The sequence below is a fragment of the Dermacentor silvarum genome, chromosome 4 (genome assembly GCF_013339745.2).
Source record: "Dermacentor silvarum isolate Dsil-2018 chromosome 4, BIME_Dsil_1.4, whole genome shotgun sequence".
Taxonomy (NCBI): domain Eukaryota; kingdom Metazoa; phylum Arthropoda; class Arachnida; order Ixodida; family Ixodidae; genus Dermacentor; species Dermacentor silvarum.
This window is the reverse complement of record NC_051157.2, coordinates 230,197,900-230,216,234: the sequence shown is the minus strand read 5'-3', so window position 1 is coordinate 230,216,234 and position 18,335 is coordinate 230,197,900. Positions and strand designations below refer to the sequence as shown.

At 50.1% G+C, this 18,335-nt stretch overlaps 1 protein-coding gene across 1 annotated transcript in view; it reads left to right on the top strand.

Annotated features, from left to right (window-relative positions):
• Positions 1-1,746: 1,746 nt before the first annotated feature.
• Positions 1,747-18,335, top strand: part of LOC119451035 (low-density lipoprotein receptor-related protein 6) — a gene marked incomplete at its 5' end in the record, with an annotated part of 156,837 nt that continues 140,248 nt past the window's right edge. Inside the window, 2 exons of the mRNA XM_037714466.2 lie at positions 1,747-2,003; positions 11,587-11,695. Coding sequence (XP_037570394.2) covers positions 1,747-2,003; positions 11,587-11,695 — 366 coding nt within the window. The remainder of the gene's footprint in view (positions 2,004-11,586; positions 11,696-18,335) is intronic.

The following is an 18,335-nucleotide window of genomic DNA, read 5'->3' as shown; positions in this document are numbered from 1 at the left end:
CCTTAATCGAGAAAGTGTAAGAATTGGGTTGAAGATGAATATGCAGAAGACAAAGATAATGTTCAATAGCCTGGCAAGGGAACAAGAATTCAGGATCGCCAGTCAGCCTCTAGAGTCTGTAAAGGAGTACATTTATCTAGGTCAATTACTCACAGGGGACCCTGATCACGAGAAAGAAATTTACAGAAGAATAAAATTGGGTTGGGGTGCATACGGCAGGCATTACCAAATCCTGACTGGGAGCTTACCACTGTCGTTGAGAGCGGTGTGGATCAGAGAACAAACGGGGATAGCTGATATTCTAGTTGACATTAAGCGGAAGAAATGAAGCTGGGCAGGCCATGTAATGCGTAGGATGGATAACCGGTGGACCATTAGGGTTACAGAATGGATACCAAGAGAAGGGAAGCGCAGTCGAGGTCGGCAGAAAACCAGATGGGATGATGAAGTTAGGAAATTGCGCAAGTTAGAATACGCTAGCGCAAGACAGGGGTAATTGGAGATCGCAGGGAGAGGCCTTCGTCCTGCAGTGGACATATAGGCTGATGATGATGATGATGACTGTGCTTAATGGCAACCTACTATTGCTTAAAAAGTATTGCTTTCCAGTTTTCTTCCAGGAAACACGAGAGTTTTTCCATCTTTATGGCAGGTGGCTTCTGTGGGTGATTGTCAGCTTATTATAAGGCCAATCTGTGGGACAGACAAAATTGGGGAATGCACATCAGGTCTCACCGCACAACTTTGCGTGGTCATTGGCACTGCACACACGTAGTTGTCGGCGCCGACGGTAAAGAGTTCTCAAATCGGGAGGCCCAAGGCAAGTTCGTGCGACATCCCCGATTTAAAATCGAATATTCCAGTATTCGCACACCCCTAAACCAGCGGCCTAACCCCCTTTGAGCATTCCATCGTTGTCACCATTAGAACACCCTCTCATTTAGTTTTCATTGTGGGTGGGTGTTTAATAATGGTGGGCAAGGAAAAAAAAAATCACCAACAGATACAATACTCCCTAATGCGAAATTTGGCACAGCTCTATATGTGTTTTCATTTCACGATATATTCGGTGGCGCTGACAATCGGTCTCGTGCGGCGCATTGCAGACGGAGCGAAGTGTGGCGCAATTGCCTCGCTAGTCGGGAGATCGTCAGAAGCAGTGCGTGAGTGACGTGTGGGTGCGATTCACAGCAGCCACCGTAGACAGACCTCCCTGGCGACGCGCGCCAGATGGGTCTGTCTGCGTAGCCATCTCGTAGCCATTGTCGCCGCCATGTGCGTCTTGCGCGGCACTACGCTTTTCTTCTCACGCTTTTGCCATACCCTCCCTCTGCTTTCTGCCTCATGCTTCTGCTGCATCCTCCTCCTCCGCTATCCTCCTCGCACTCTCTTCACTCTTGCCACTTTTTTTATTAGCCGTTGTGCTCCACGTTTGCTCTTTCATCTGCTGCGCTTGTTCGCTTGGTTACGCCAACGCTCAACACAGGAACGGGTGCCTATGAATTGAGCTCCAAAACAGTCCTGACAAAGACAAGTCCCCTTGTTGGCTCCAGAGACATTCCTTGTCACAAGCAGAGGAGTGCTCACTAGCATCTTTCACTGCTGTTACACCTGCATGACCATTGCAAATGATGCCAAAAAGAATGTCCACTGAAATTATGCATATGGCAGTAGTCATGTTTTTCTTTGCAGTAGGGGCCAGCTTTTGGAGGCAAGGCTATATATAGGGAGCACAAAGGTGATTGATGCACGTGTGTTGTCTGTCAACCTTGTGCTGTCTTCAGCCATGCATCTGTATTCCAGCAATTGCAGTTTTTGTTACTGATAAGATGGACTGAGTTCCGGTGTGTGTTTGTGTGCAGACTGCTCTTTTGGACGGACTGGGGCGACGTGCCCAAGATTGAACGGGCCAGCATGGACGGTAACCTGACCACCCGGAAAGTCATCGTGCGTGAGGACATCTTCTGGCCCAATGGGCTCACCGTGGACTACGAGGCACGGAGGTCAGCCATTGCTACTCATATTGGCGCTGCGCTGCCCCAATCCACAACCACTAGACAGCTGCCGTGCATGCTGTGTAACCTAGATAAAACGAAATCACAATCAGCAGAGCTCCCACTCCTGCGTCAAATGCGCCAGATTGCGCCATACGAGATTTCCTGCGCCATCCTGATAAAAATACATGATTTTGCGCCGAAGTGCGCCAAAATTAACGACTGCGCATTACGTGTGGCCCGCAGACGTTCATAGCGCGCATGACTAAAGTGGCTTCATAAATCAAACTTCACGTTATCTATACGTTGGCGACCGATAATTCGGGCTCGATGGCGACCGCCTAAAAGTCCAAATAATTGGGAGTAGGAAATATTCAAATTCGCCAGAAAATAACTGAATTTATTCCGCCAGTGGCTAAAAAAGACATTATTCTCGGTTGACCACTTTCTGGGACACGTTCACTTTCGTGGGATTTTGCGTCACTAGCGTCAGCGTCTGCATACTTGGTAGTGCGCCAGGAATGCTATCATCCGTTGACGTGTCCAGTGCTAGTCGCGCGAAATGTCTTGAAAGTGAAAGTATGCCGGAAAGGGATCGTCCAAACATAAAGCCGAAGTTTGTCAACGCGGTCCTGCTCGCCCGTAAGCTTGCCTACGATCTGGTCAGTCCGTATCTCTACCATTGTTATGCTGTCGCCACAAAAAGATGAAAGTACAATTAATGCATGCACCGAATCTTCAACCTTTGGCAACAGGACCCCAATTTGTAGCGATGTCTTTTCTGCTGTCGCTCCTTGCGATTCGTCAGTGGTATAAAAGCTGCGCTCTGCCTGCATTATATGGGCAGAGAACAGTAGATGAAAAGGGCAGCATGTTGAATCGAGCGGAATCCGTCGCTACAAAGTCGCCGCGCAAGAGTGGACCGTGTTGGCAGAGACATCAAGGGTGTAGTCGGTGCCGCTTAAACAACTTGAGTTGCCGCGACCATGTCGCTAGTTCACCCGTCAACGAATAAACGCTGGACGCACGGAGCCAACCCGAATGGCTTGCTGAAGTTCGCTTCCGCGACGGTTTGGGCGCGGTCGGTGCTTGATTAACTAGGCTTTGCTAGATTCGGTTTCCAGGTGGTGTCGGCGACATGGCCGACCTCCATGCTACGGCGATGCCAGCGACGTATCAACTGCAAAATATTGCTATTCCGGCTCAACTCGGTGGTCAAATTAGCGCGCAGTTGTGCAGTCGGAGTCCGAATTATATACAGTCAAGTCCCACTACAACGAAATTCACGGGACACGCGAAAAATTTAGTTGTGGAGGAACTTCGTTGACGCATAATTAGTATGTATATACATACGCCAAACGGCAAAGCCGCGAACAAAACCGAAACCATCGTCCGGGAAATCTTCGCGATGGCGTCAGGGCAAAGGTTGAGGCGTATCGAAGGCGGTCAATAAAGTGTCAACTTCACGAGAGAATGCATTTCGCGCCGCTGTTAAAGCATTTCTCGAACATTGCGGCCGACGCCCAACCCAACGCGCGTGCCTGGCCGACCGCGAAACACTCATTTTGTGGCACATGCACCTTAACAATGAATCGGTTTGAATTATCACAATTTCATTGCATATTTATGACGAAGTCAGCAAACTTGGCAAGCTTGCGCGTACCGGAAGTTTAATTTCCAGAAGTCGGTCAGCCTGGATTTCTTAAGCTTCACGGCAAGCAAAGCTGTTACGCGAGTCTCTCAGTCCGTTAAAAAAGCCATCGCAATGTCATTGTCGTGGGCTCTGATAACATTTAAGACGAGGTCAAAAGGATCGATTACTTTCAAAGCAGTCGCCGGAGTCGGTGTGTCTAGCGGGTTGTCATTTTCCCCACACGACGAGACGTTGGCATCATGTTGACAACAGTGGCTGCGGCGCGGCCGCCGTATCTTGAAAGCAATCTGCGCCGTGCACAAAGTGCGCACCCGGGCGGGCCTCATCGTCAAAGCGATCTGCGATGTGGGCAAAGTGCAGCTAGTGCCGGTAGAGTCAGTGTGCGCTGTGCTTTCGACATTTATTTGGTGTTGAAGCGAGAGACGGCATGGAGGTCAATTCGCTCGCTGCTGTTGCCGCGCCTTCTCGAGAATTCTAGCGTGTTGACACACCGAGTTTCCGCGGTCATCGAGTGCAATGTTTTTATGTTTACCTGTGCGCGCTTGACACCGTGCTTGGTAATTTAGTTCGTAAGCGAATGTTTACAAGTTTATACGGCCGATAACACTACGATCCTTAGTTCATATAGCTGTCTACTTGTCTGCTATCGCAATCGATGCTTCGCCTTTCTGGTGAAACTGCGAAATTTTCTCCTTCCACTTTCTGCCTTGGCAATCACATGTGCCTTCTCGAGAGAGCGAAATTTTCGCTTCTTCGTTGGCGTAATAGCCATTTCGACTGGACACACACCACGAAAAAGGGCAGCAATTGTGGTGACCACGCAGGCGCGTGATGACCACGCGTGGCTATGAATTGCAGTGGCGTAAATCGGTACTTTTAACTTGATTTCGTTCGCGAAAACCTCGTTCAAGCAGACATACGATCGTCACAGTTTTGGAAGGACCTTCTAATTTGACTACTTGGCAGTTCCAACTTCAATTCAATCCCAGTTTCGTTCTCGAAAAGTTCGTTGAAGCGGAAATACCGAATAAAACGCCTTCGTTTTGGAGAGATTTTTTTTCTATTACTTTCTATGGGCAGCAGACGGGCAATTGTAAAATCTTCGTTGTAGCGGAAATTTCGTTGTTGCGGCATTCGTTGTCGAGGGTTTCGACTGTAGCATACCTTAGGGTGTCTGAAATTTCGGTCGTATTTGTACTTTAGATTTATGGGCCAGTGATGGTGCCTCAAAGTAGTCCGAATAATCGTGCTTGTTTGAATTGCTGGAGTCGAAATAATCGGTCGACGCCAGCAGGGGTGCAACAGCTGCGCCAGTTGCGCCATTTTGATACAATTTCGTATTTTTGCGCCTAGCTGCGCCAAAACCGTGATATATGTCGAAATTCCGTCACGCTGCGCCAAAACGCCCGACCAGCCACGAAATTTCTCGGTTGCAATGACATTGCGATGCTCTTTTAAAGGGCAACTCCGGCGATTTTTCGATGTCTACGGATGTCGATGAAATTCGCTGGGTCTGTTCCTCTGAATACCTCCGTCATCTCCTAAAAAAAGCAGGCTTGAGAGTTGCTCAGTTTTTTTTACAAATGAATTTAATTTATTGCCTCGAGCACCCTACCTTACCCCCTCCTCAGTTATAGGCCACATTGTGCATGACGTCAGGAATGGTCCACGCAGAGCATGCCGGGATCATGCAGACGACAGCGACAAGAGCGTGCAGGAGATGGCAGGAGTTGACGATCGTGAGCTAGTGCTTGGCGTGAGATGTTGCTGTCGCGAGAAGTTGCATTCCCTGTGGACGGGCAAGTGATGCGGGGTGGCAAGCGGTGTTGCGTTGTTCGCTGCACTAACTTCAGCCCTCGCCTTCCGCAAACACAGTTTGAGCCGATGCCGATCGCGTTCAGCCGAGGTTAAGCCTATCACAGTGGCCGAGTTCGTGCGTCTGCTGCTGGCGGACTAGACCCACTGATATGAAGCTAATTAAGCTATTAGGATGAGGAAAGCTGCTTCTGTAGTTCAGTTTTGACCATACGGATTTGAAATAAACCATTCCTCATTTCATACAGTGCACACGCAAAAAGCTAAAGCGACAACACGTCGCGCAATCAACATCAGTATATGTTGCCGTTCTCGAATGCGGCCAGTCGCACTCGCCGGCGCTTCCCTAAATGAAATGTGACTACGCAAATCCATGGGTGTATTATTACCTATTGTTATGCTGACTCATTATTTAGCTTACGAGGTGCACTGTTTGCCTCGTATCCCAAGTGGGCAGCAAGCGGAGGCCCCTTCGATACAGCATGCGTAAACAACCGTCTCGTTCAGCTGCCAACGATGTCATACTTCATAACATCGGCGTTTCTGCGAGAAAACTATACATTCTATAAATGAACGATCATACGAGCAATGTCCCAATCTATGTCTACTTTACAGAACACTAATTGTGTGCATGAAGAGAATACGATCGAAGAATGATAAGCAGGCTGCACAACGCTTCCCTACTACGGTCTCCCGCTCGCTGTTTCCGAAGGTGTGTGGTCGCACGTATCAGCTCGACCCAGAGTGATGTAACGGTGCCTACATGCACAAAATCTACGTGTTTTGATATGTTCTGACATTAATTGATGTCACTGATGAGCGGCTATCTCAAGCGAACGACGTACGAGTGGTCGCTGTACCTGCCGATGTAAACAAATGCACCGGTCGGTGCTTTGGACTGTTAGCGGCGTTCTTGTGGGATACAAATGCGGAAAGTCGTGCTCCACATCTTACAGTGAGCATGCGAAGCGGTTTCATGAGAGGGGTAAAACACCTAAAATACCAAGCAGCACGTATATCAGTGGTTAGGGCTACCCTTGGTCTTCATGTCGCAGCGCGTTATGTTGCGCATGGGTGCTGGCTCTAGTGGTGGCTCTAGTGGTGGAGAACGGCGATTCGTGGCTATTGAATTCTTCTGAATCATAACTGTCACTGTTTGACAGATACGAATAGGTGGTGCAACTTACATGCAATGTCACCCGAAGGTCCGGCGCGGTCTCGAATAAGCTGAGCGTCTGCTCTTCGCCGGTTTCGTTCACCCCGCGGGCGAGACCGGCATGCGTTGCGCGCCTTCCCCGCCGGTGATACATTCGTGACGTCACACGCAGAGGTTCGCTTGGCTGCTTGCTCAGGTTTCGGTTTCGTTTTTGCGCTTTTTTGGATATTTAAAATTATTTTCCAATTTGCAGAACAATTCTCCTATCAGGTGAGTCACAGGAGGGTCTCAGGAACCTAAATATTTTATTAGCTCGACATGGTCAAAAAATCGCCGGAGTTGCCCTTTAACGGACTGTGGGACTCGCGTAACGCCTTTGCTTGCCGTGAAGCGTAAGAAATCCAGGCTTACCGACTTCTGGAAATAAAACTTCCGGTAATCGCAAGCTTGCCAAGCTTGCCGACTTTGTCATAAATATGCAATGAGATTGAGATAATTCAAACTGCTTCATTGCAACGGTGCATGTGCCGCGAAGCGAGTGTTTCGCGATAGGCCGGGCATGTGCTTTGAGTTAGGCGTCGGCCGCAATGCACGAAAAAGGCTGTAACTGCAGCGTGAAATGCATTCTCTCGTAAAGTTGACACTTCATTTACCGCCTTTAGTACGTCTCAACCGTTGCCCCTCCGCCACCGCAAAGATTTCCTAGATGATGGTTTCGGTTTCGTTCGCGGATTTCGTTCGCTATATTACACTGTACCCGTATTTTGCGGGCTGTAACTCGCACCTTTGTAAAGGTTGCACCCTCTTAAAAACATAAGTCGTACTGGTGTACAAGACGCACCTGTTCTTTCGGTATACAATTTTAAAAAATTAGTCACGTTTCACTCCGTAAACGCGGGTCACGTGCAAGCGTATGGGTGTCATTCCTACATAATTGCGATAGCAATGATAAGGCACATCAGGTGCATTACTGCAAGCTAGGTCGCCGCGATGTTCCGTATAAAGTCCAAAGGCGATAACATTGTCTTCGTGCGCCATATGCCTTATGTGCGAGTGAAAGCGTGCGACGGTGAGCCGAATCGCGCACAGAGGAAAGCGGGATGGTATTGCGGGAGGGTATCGCGGGCGGGAGGGGGGTTGCTGCTCCGTCCTCGCACGCGTGCGGGAACTCGATAGCGCGCACAGAACCCATAGCAATTAAGTGGCAGAGGAGGTCAACCCAGCGTGCTTTGCGTGTCCCATGATTTTCGTTGTAGCGGTACTCGACCATGTGTGTGTGTGTGTGTATATATATATAACACAAGACGTGGGATGCCATCCTCCGTACGTGACCTTCGCATACAACACGGCCGTCCAAGAAACGACGCACATGGCGCCGTTCAACCTGGTCTACGGAAGGAACCCGGCAACGACGCTTGACGCCATGCTACCAGACGTCGCTGACGAAGAAAATCTCGACGTTGCCACTTATTTGCAGCGTGCCGAAGAAGGTCGACAGCTCGCCCGCCTGCGCATCAAGAACCAGCAGAGGACCGACAGCCGACACTACAATCTACGACGACGCTACGTCGAGTACCAGCCCGACGACCGTGTTTGGGTCTGGACTCCGATACGCCGACGAGGACTTAGCGAGAAACTGTTGCCTCGCTATTTCGGACCATATAAGATAATCCGACGTATTGGCGCACTGGACTATGAGGTCGTGCCAGACGGCATTTCGCAATCACAGCGGCGCCGGGCACGACCAGAAGTCATCCATGTGGTGTGTCTTAAACCTTTCTAGACCCGCTGACGACGTTAGGTACTTTGTTACTTTGTTTCTTTTTTTGTTTTTTTGTTTATTACGCATGGTTTTGTTTTCGCTTTCGTGTTTGTAGCATCGGGACGATGCTTTTTTAAGGGGACGGTATTGACACATATACATGTTTTTCTTTCACCGGTGGCCGCTTTCCAGCGGCTAACAAATTTTGAACGTTATCGCTCTGCGCAGGACGTGCCTGTATCGGAAGTTTCTAAAACGTTAACGATGCTTCTTTCCGTTGCCTGTTTTCACCCACGCTTATGTTATCTGATTGTATGACCGACGCGAATCGTCTAGAACTTTCTGGAAGACACGCGGGCATCAGGGATTAATCTGGAATCTTCGATGACTCAGGTATAAAAGCCGACGCGCTTCGCCGCTGATCAGATTTTCGACGATCGCCGACTGTGTTCGCCGCTATCGTTGTGCTTTGAGTGTAGCTTGCTTTTGTGGGCACTGGTTCGCCCAATAAACAACCAGTTTCGTCATACACAGTTTTGCGACTGTTTTCTCTACCGTCACTACTACGTGACAATATATATATATATATATATATATATACACACACACACACACACACACACACACACACACACACACACACACACACATGGTATATATATATATATATATATATATATATATATATATAGTCGACTCTCATTACAATGGACCCTGATAATCCGAAAAAAAAAATGATGTTTTATCCGAAGTCCATAGTATCCGAAACTGGAGGCCACCGCCGAAATACCAAAAGATTGTCAAACAGTCGCTGCATGTTTCGACTACCACCGGAACGTCTCAACACGTCGTCAGAAAAAAAACCGATAGGGAACCACTCACGAAGAAATGCATGTGTACTTTCCACATGTTTGGCGGAAAAAGTTGTGTGCAGTGCACTGCTGGGGCGCGATCGAGGTCGTTGTTCGGAGCATGCGTTCAATTTCGCCAGGCGCGGCATAAATCAACCGTGCACGGTGAAACTGAACGCGCGCTCCAAACAGCGATCTCCGATCGTGCCCCTGCACTCACCTACGCTGCTGATGTGAATTACCGTATATATTCCCAGAAATTCAATGCAAAGTTGGGTGGTGTGTTTAATTATGCAGGGTAAATTTTAGGGTGTTTTATGAGTAAGCGTTCTTTGTGAAACTGCTCTAAATTTGGAATTTACTGCTCCAAAACAGAGGTTTTTTGTCCTCGTAACCTGCTCCAAATTTGGATTTTCCTGCTCCAAAAATTGCTCCAAATCCTATTTTGGCTGTTGCACCACTGCGCCAGTTGTGAATCGGCCTGTTGCTGAACAGAGGCTTCAGCTTTATAAGGAAAAACAGACCGTTGAAAAGTACCTGGTGTTGTCTGAAGCAATGACTGAGCGTTACGAGGGGCTCATCAATGCTGGCCTGGCTCAGAAAAGCTTTGATAACATTGAGTCTGGCCAGGTGTTTCTGACTGATGCTAGAGCCTTGTTGAAAACATAACAAAGTGTCAGCTGTCAATGAAAAAAAAAATCATACGATGTAAAAGACATCTGAGCAACTTCACTCAACCTGAAATAAACTAATTACAGCACACTGTGTGAACGGGTTTGTTGTCTTCATTTAAATTAAAGGCAAACTCGTGTATTTAGAGGCATCTTCTTCGTTCTGGGGGTTTTACATGCCAAAACCAGTACTGATTATGAGGCACGCCGTAGTGGAGGGCTCTGGATTAATTTTGACCACCTGGGGTTCTTTAACGTGCACTACAACGCAAGCACACTGGCGTTTTTGCATTTAACCTTCATTGACATGCGGCCGCCGTGGCCGGGATTCGATCCCGCGACCTCATGCTCAGCTCTTAGCTGACTGAGCCACCCCGACGGGTATATTTAGAGGCAGATCAACATTATTTTACAGCAAGCAAATACTTTCTGGAATAACGCTTGTCAATTTTAAGTGTTTGAAATAGCTTAGGACGTGTCTAGCAGCTGGCATTTATTAGCTCCAAAGTGCTCCGAAATCTGTATCTGGGTGCTTCAAACTGCTCCAAATTTAAGATTTTGCTGCTCTGAAAATTGCTCCAAATCTCAATAAATCAGTGGCACCACTGGGTAAGCATAGAAAGGCTTATGCATTTAAAATAAAAACATACCAGAGATATACTAGCTCCGTTTCGCAGTACTGCAATTTTAAAGTGCAAAAAAAAAAAAAAACTGCGTAAGGCTTTGCGGTAGCACTTAGACTTAGGAAAGGCATCCTCGAGTTGCTTCACACATTGCATGAGCCGATTGTTCCCGCCGCTGCACTCTGCTTTATTTCACATCAAGCGAAGCATGTTTCTTGTTTCGGCTGTTGTTGGCACCTCTCGAGACCCTTCGTCGTCGTTGCCATCATCGTCACCGTTGCCTCTGTTTGTAGCCTTCTCAGCGATCTCGGTGTCATTAAATTCACCTGTCACCGGTACATCCTGCTTGCATAGCGCGTACTTGTGCTGCGTGCGTTGCATAAAGCGAACAAAAACTGCGTCAAGCGTGCTATTTTGCAGGACCTGCCTTTCCGCACGCATGTGCGCAAGTCCCTCCCGTCACATGACGTGGCACATGGTTGCTTGACCTAGTTATGCCGCTAGGTTCCGACGTCAGGTTAGGGGAAAGCATCCGTTTTGTTGTAGGCGCGGCCGCCTCGCGTGAAGCTTGTTCAAATGGTCCGGCGGTGGAGTTTTTTGTTCCACTGTCAGTCAAGATTTCTAGGTATCCGCAACTTGTCCAAAAATACTTAGCACGTATGGGAAATGGTTCGGTGCCACGGAGAATTTCGACTTAGCTAATTTTTCAAGATACGCGAGTTCGAGTTGACGAGGTATTACTGCATATTGCCACTGCTGACATGCGTCATGGCCTGTCCTGCAGTCAGCTCCTCCTTTGCTCTTCCCTTCATTGAAGAGCAGCGCTTTACCCAGTGACCCAAGTCAGCTTGAAAGGAAGTAACAATGCATTCGAATGAAAATGTCAAGTGCTTTAAAGAATGTCTAGTGAGCGTGCAGGCTTTCGCCTGCATCCTCTTTAGCATGTGCTAAAGTGACTGTCAACTTTTTCTGAATACAGCAGGGTAAGTGTGGTATTGCGCACTGAGAGTGGTTTAGTGAGACAACATTTGATAGAGGCTTAACTGAGGTTTTGATGCAGGATCTACTGGGTGGATGCAAAGCTGAAGCTGATCTCATCCATGGACTATGACGGTGAAAACCGCGCAGTCGTCATCCATGGCTCCCTGTCGCTGCCCTTTGCCTTGACGGTAGGTGCCTGGAATGTGGAAGGCATGTTACGAATAATTTTGCTTGAATAATACAATTTGCATATAGAAAGTGTACTACAGTCGAATCTCGTTAATTCGAACACGCTTAATTCGAACTGCCGCTTTATTCGAACTGACGCTCTGGTCCCGTCAAAGTTATGTGTATTTCAATGGGCGAAAACGCTCGGTAATTCGAACGCGAAAGCATTTGCGACAATTAATTCGAACATACTGCGGACCGACAATGCTCTCAGCAGCGAGCCGAATAACGCGGCGGCGCCTCCGACCGGCATTGCACCGACACCGCCATAGAGCAAAAGCTTAGGAGAGACCTCATCATGCAGCGGCGGAGGCCCAGTCCGGCCAACGAACTGCCCTCGCCGGCAAACGCTTGCTTCCCGATAACAGCAGAAAACGAAACTTCAGGGAGCGGCCTAAGGGTACGGCCACGCTAGCGGTAAAAACGCACGGCAACGCATGATGCCACGGGCGGCAAAAGCGGCAGGAATCGGGAGTTTTGCAGCGTGCCGCGCGATATGGGTTCGAGACCCATTTCTGCGGCAAATGCCACGTGCCGCGAGATGAAGAACCAATCAAGAGCGACGAGGGTGTCACCTTTACTTGGGAGTGTGGAGAGTTGCGTGCATGCGCTACTCTCGATGGAGGAGAGACACGACCGGCGGCACAGCAAACGAGGATTTTTAATATGTACAGGGATGGTGATCTCACGCGGCACACAACACTAAAACCGAAAGTCAAAACTAAAGGCATGCGAAACTAGACATAACTCAACAAAAAATACTTGCTCAATACAAAATACAAAACTCTGGCTAAATGCCAAGACTACCCGAAAATAATCTATCTCTGTCTAGGAGCCTAACTCCGTCTTAGAGTTTCTACGTCAGTCTGAGCGCTGACTCGTCAAAGTCTGACCACCTTGGCCCCGGCCTAACTGCGTCGTGAACAAAACGTGATTGTCTCTTACGGATCGTCGTCTCGAAGTTCTAGTCGCACACGTGTCGGGCTCGTCGGAAGCGTTGAGAGTGCCGTAGGTGCCGACGCCTCGCGTTGTCTCTTTATCGGCGGTGAGCTCGTCGGCTCGTCGGCGATGGCGTTCGGCGTTGCTTAGGCCCACCTGCCTAGGCCTAGCGTCGGGGTGCGTCGCAACTTCTTCAGGAGTGCCGACGTGGCGTCCCGAGGAGAATCAAACGTGCCGGTCTGCCGCAGAAGGGGGATCCTCTCTGGGGTGCCTGGTCCTGCCGAGAGAAGCTGCAGCCCGTCCAGGAGCCTCGCCCGAACTTGCCGAGGTCGACGGCCACACCTTGGACGGCCAGCGTCACGGACTCAACCAGACCCCCAAGTCTCCCGTCGCCAGAACGTAGCTGGAGATGCGACCTTCCTGACCCGGTGCCACGTTGAAACTCAACGGACAGCGCCGTTCATCCCTCGACTATGCCTCGGTTCGTGCGCCTCGCGCGCTCGCGCCGTTCGGAACGCTCCGCCAACTTCTTCGTCCTCTTCTTTGCCACGGGTGACCTCTTAAATGTGACAGAGGGTGACGTCATGGAGCCATCACAACCGGACCGCCGCCGGTCCGCGCCGGGTTTTGAATCGACGATCGTCGTCTCTCGCATGAAACAACGAGCGCTTGCGGTGTTGCTCGTGCATTCGGAGAGCGCGGGAGATCTTATCGCGCTGCCGCGTGGCGAGGCGCGCGTGCCACAGTGGCCTCACGGCAAGGCGTTGACGCGCGCGTTTTTTGCCGCTAGCGTGGCCGTACCCTAAGCTGGCGCCGGGCCGGCTGGACCGGCGGCGTCGGCACCCACGCCGGCAAACGCTCGCTTCCCGATAACGGCAGAAAATGAAACTTCAAGGAAGCTAATCTGCGCCGAACCAGCTGTACCGGCGGTGCCAGCGGGTACGCACGGAGACAGTCGAAGGTGAGGGAGCTGCGAGGGAGTTGAGAAAGAGAGTGAGGGGAGCCACCAAAGCCACTGCCGTCGAAGCGGTGGAGTTGCCGGTGGAGTTGCCGAGGCCAAATCCACTTTCCTGCCGCCCTCCTCCCTCACCTGCGACGGTCTCCGCGCGCGCGTGCGCCCGTCGCCATGTCGGCGCCGTCCGCTCCCTGAAGTTTCGTTTTCTGCCGTTATCGGAAACCGAGCGTTGGCCGGCGTGGGCGCAACTTGCTATGCGCTTGCGTGCCGCGAAATTTCACGACTCGCTCCGTTCATTCATCGTGCTATGGTGCTCGAATACTTTAAAAATACATCCTTCCGTTAATTCGAACTTCTTTTAATTCGAACAAATTTTCGGGCCCCTTCGAGTTCGAATTATCGAGATTCGACTGTATTTGGTTGCTCGAATGTTGAGTACATTTGCCTATAAAGCATAATGTTTCTTTTTGTTTGTTTTTCACATTCCTTGCTGTGAACACTTTCTGTATTGCTTGAGGCAGACACCTGAACTATTCCAAAGTTCAAGTGCGTGTAAACAACACGATCCAGAAAGTGCAACCGTGTGGCATCCCCGCGAGCACGGAGGTTCCATTTCTCCGCGCGAGTAGCTGGTACCGCCGCAGAAAGAAGGAAGAGACGTGACCCCGTTGCTAGGCGACACTTGTCTGGGCAGAGCATGCGCTTGCAGAACTTGATGCGTCATTGCCTCCACAATAAAAAAACAGAAAGAAAAAAGAAGTTTCCTCTCTAACACTCTCCCTACCTCCTCCTTGAACTGTTGTTGCTGTTGCGGGTGAGCATGGAGGCAAGCGCAACAGCTCCTGCAATGCTTTTGCGGGGGGTCGCGTCTAATAATGACGTCCAGAGGGCATTGTTGCGTCCCCCAGGGAGCTTCAGAAGGCATTTTGCCATCCTTCAGGGCGCGTCAGAGGGCATTAGAGAGGTTTAGCTTGTCCGGTAATCGGGTAAACGTGGGTGGACTGGGTGTTGGGGCGTTGTAGCGGAACCGTAAACGTGAGCGGCCTGTATGGTGCTGCCACCTGGTAGCAGCACCATACAGGCCGCTCTCGTTTACGGTTCCGCCACAACGCCCGCTCTACCCGCGTTTACCATATTGCCGGACAAGCTAAACCTCTCTATTGTGGCTCCGCTCTACCGAAATATCGCTGACGTCTCCTATCGCGTCTCCCGCTTCTACCTCCGTCCCCTCTGGACTTGCATGTTAGTTGAAAGGTAAGGGCTGCAGTTTCTGCAGTGCTTTTAAAGGGGTTCACAGATAATTACAGCTGTCAAGAGGTTAATGTGGCGACACCCAGAGAGCTCCAGAAGGCATTGTGCACATGCCACGCGATGAAAATGTTCAAACGAGTTTCTCGCGTCGACTTTCTGCTCCGTGGCGCTCCTGCAATATATATATACACGCCCTGAACCACCCCCGACGTGGCGTGCAAGGAAACAGCAGCAGCAGCAGCGCAAAAGTCGAAGGAAGTGGCAAAGAAAGCTTCGCTTTAAAGAAGTCTCCTCTCTGCATTTTTTTCCTCCGTTATCTGCACGAATGCGCCGCGGCGTCGGCTGTCGTCTACTAGCCTATTGTTCTGGCTGCTGTAAAAGATACATGCAAATCAAGGAATCCCGAGATTTCGAAATATTAGTTTGTACTAATGGGGCGTTGTTAATGTGACATGGAAACTGAGTAATGATTGGTTCGCTGAAAAGTTTGGTATTCTGAAGTTTGTAGCACTGAAATATTTTTGCATTGAAACTACAGTTGAAGCCACTTATAACGATCCTAGATATAACAATCTATTGGTTATAACGACCACATTTCAGTGCAGTTACGATTTTCTGCCCCTCCCTATGGAAACTGCTTACAGATATAACAAACTTTTTATAAATAGCCGTAGTGCTACAAAGAACGCTTTCCCGGGCACGGTAAAAAGAAGGCCTATGCGAAATACCAAAGCACAGAAGCGCGACCAAACTGGGCACACGGCAGCGCATGCCCCGCTTCAGTCCAACCGTGATGATGACGCGGCCTTCGAGATGAGTGAGCGACTGCGTTGCACAAATTTCAGAAGTCATGAAGAAGGTCACGCGTGGTCACACATTTTCAGGGCACGCCTCCAGGGTGGAGGCATACCAAGTGCAGTGCAAACAGCATGGTGCGGGGTGTGTATGCTGATGCGGTATCGAATGCCATGACAGCGTCACTCTCGTTTTTGCGCAATTGTCCATGTGGCACCATGTGCATTATAGGTGCTATTCTCGACACGCATGCGGCCGCCATTATCCGCCATCTTGGCTGTCTTATTGTCTGTCCAGAGGTCACGCAATTTGCGTTTTTATCAGAATGACGAAACATGACGTGGAGCTGCAGATATTATCGACTAATACTGACTAACGCTGCACCACATGCTGCACCCGAGATTTGTGACAATCTCGGAGGCCACGCAGTGCTGCCAGCTCTTGCGGCACACCGCAGGGAGAGGGAGAAGTGAGTGCACGGTCTGAGTGTGACCCACGAGATTGCGCTGGGGAGGACTCTGAGAACAGGTCCAGCTGCAGCTGCTTTCGTGGCGCACCGTAGAGAAAGAAGTTAATGCAGTACTTTTTCGCAGCTGCGCATAGCTGCCTTGCATGGTGTGTCTCCCCCCCCTCCGAGATTGCACTGGGGAAATCTCGGAGGCTACGCCTAGCTAGGCCAGCCTGCGCAGTGCACTGTGCAGAAGTGATGACATTCATTTTTCGCACTGGCGCGTGTAGCCGCGCCGTGTGGCACAGCTCGTGCAGCCAAGCACGCACAAGAGCAGGTCAGTGGAGAAGTGCGATAATAAGCTGCAGTTTGTGCGCAGGTGTGCAGCTATGCACGGCAGTGAGAAAGACCAGTGTTGCTTGATGATGTATTCGACGTGGGGTCGCAGGAATGGGTTGAACTGCTGCGGCGAACGAGTGCCGAACCCCACGGAAAGTTATGTACTTGGTGCGCAACGGTTGGGCATTTTTTGGTTTCGGAGATGAATTTAGTTCGTTAAATCCATTCGCAGAACAATTTCACTTCGTTAAGACGAGGTTGTAAATACATGGATCGCTATAAGAATTTCCAGGGGAGTTTAATTTACTTTGTTATATCCATTATTTTGTTATATTCTGTTGCGTTATAACAAGGATCGAGTGTATTTGGAATGACCATCTATGTCTTTCCACCATGGGAACAATGGCCACTCAAGTGTTCCCGTCAACGTGGCCCTTCGCAGCCCGAGTAGTGAGAACGCTGCACCACATGCTGCCGTCATGCAATGATGCAAAGAATTAGTGGTTACTGTGCCGTTATCAGGATATCACAGTTAAGCGGCACTTCGTTTATATGTTGCTGATTGCTGATAATGGTTCCCTGTGATGTCTCGAATAACGCATTTTAACAGCGAAGCTGTTCTAGCTTATCGTAAAAAGTGCCGCTTGCTCCCGCAAAACCTCACCGAGCTATGATGTTACTGCGTTGCCTAGCAACCACCTCGCAGAGCGGCATGTGTCTCGCCTCCTCTCCGTGCCATGCATATGTTGCCTTGACATGGGACGTTAAGGAGAGTGAAGGAGAGCATGCTCGGGAGAGGGAAATAGAAAATGAGAGTGAGAGAGAGAAAGAAATTATAGCAGCTGTGGGGTCTCACACATGCTCTTGGGACAAAGGAGCGACAACACATGTGGGGATGCGCGACTCTCACGTGTCTCCTGTGGTCCGGCTTCACCGCGCGGCTGGGTGCCGGAGGCGGTCGTAGTGGTCGCGGCGCGTTGCGAGAGATGGCGCGAGTGTCGCGATGCTAACGCCACCGAACGGCAGAGTGACTTGGGAGAAAAAGGTCGAAGGCGCTCTCTCTTTGGCTGGGGATCGGTGGCCAACACGCACGAACGCTTCGCGCGTGCGCTGGCCCGCTTCGTGCGACCGTCGCGCGAGGCTAAGAGCAGGACACCGGTATGGACGAACACGGATCGTTCGAGCGCCACCGTTCGCGTGACTGTACACGTGAACGACTAGGCGATGGTGTTATAGCAAGGGGCGAACGTATTCGCTCGCTATCGGGTCGCGGTGAGTCGGACTTCCTTGATTTGTCGCGCGCCCGTGTGAATGTTCAATTGGTTGTAATTCGGCTAGTGTGCATTAGTGTATGAAAGGTGCAAAAAATGCCCTTTTGATTGTTTGCACTACTGTGTTGTCTTTCCTTTGTCCCAAGAGCATGTGTGAGACCCCACACACAGTAGTGCAAACAGTCAAAAGGGCATTTATTGCACCTTTCATACACTAATGCATGCTACCCGAATTACTACGCATAGAACATTCACATGGGCGCGCGACAAATCAAAGAAGTCAGACTCACCGTGACCGGATAGCGAGCGAATATGTTCGCCCCATGCTATGACACCATCGCCTAATTGTTCAAGTGTACCGTCACGCGAAGGGTGGCACATTCGAACGATCCGGGTTCGTCCATACCGGTGCCCTGCTCTTAGCCACGCGAGACGGTCTTGCGAAGTGTGGATCGGCGCACGCGTGGGACGTCCGCATCGCTCACCGACCCCAACCCGAAGAGGAACAGCCTTCTCCTTTTTGCACCCGCATAACCCCCCTGCCGTCCGGTGGCGCTAGCAGCGCAAAGCACTACACTAGCGCCATCTCTCGTAGTACGCTG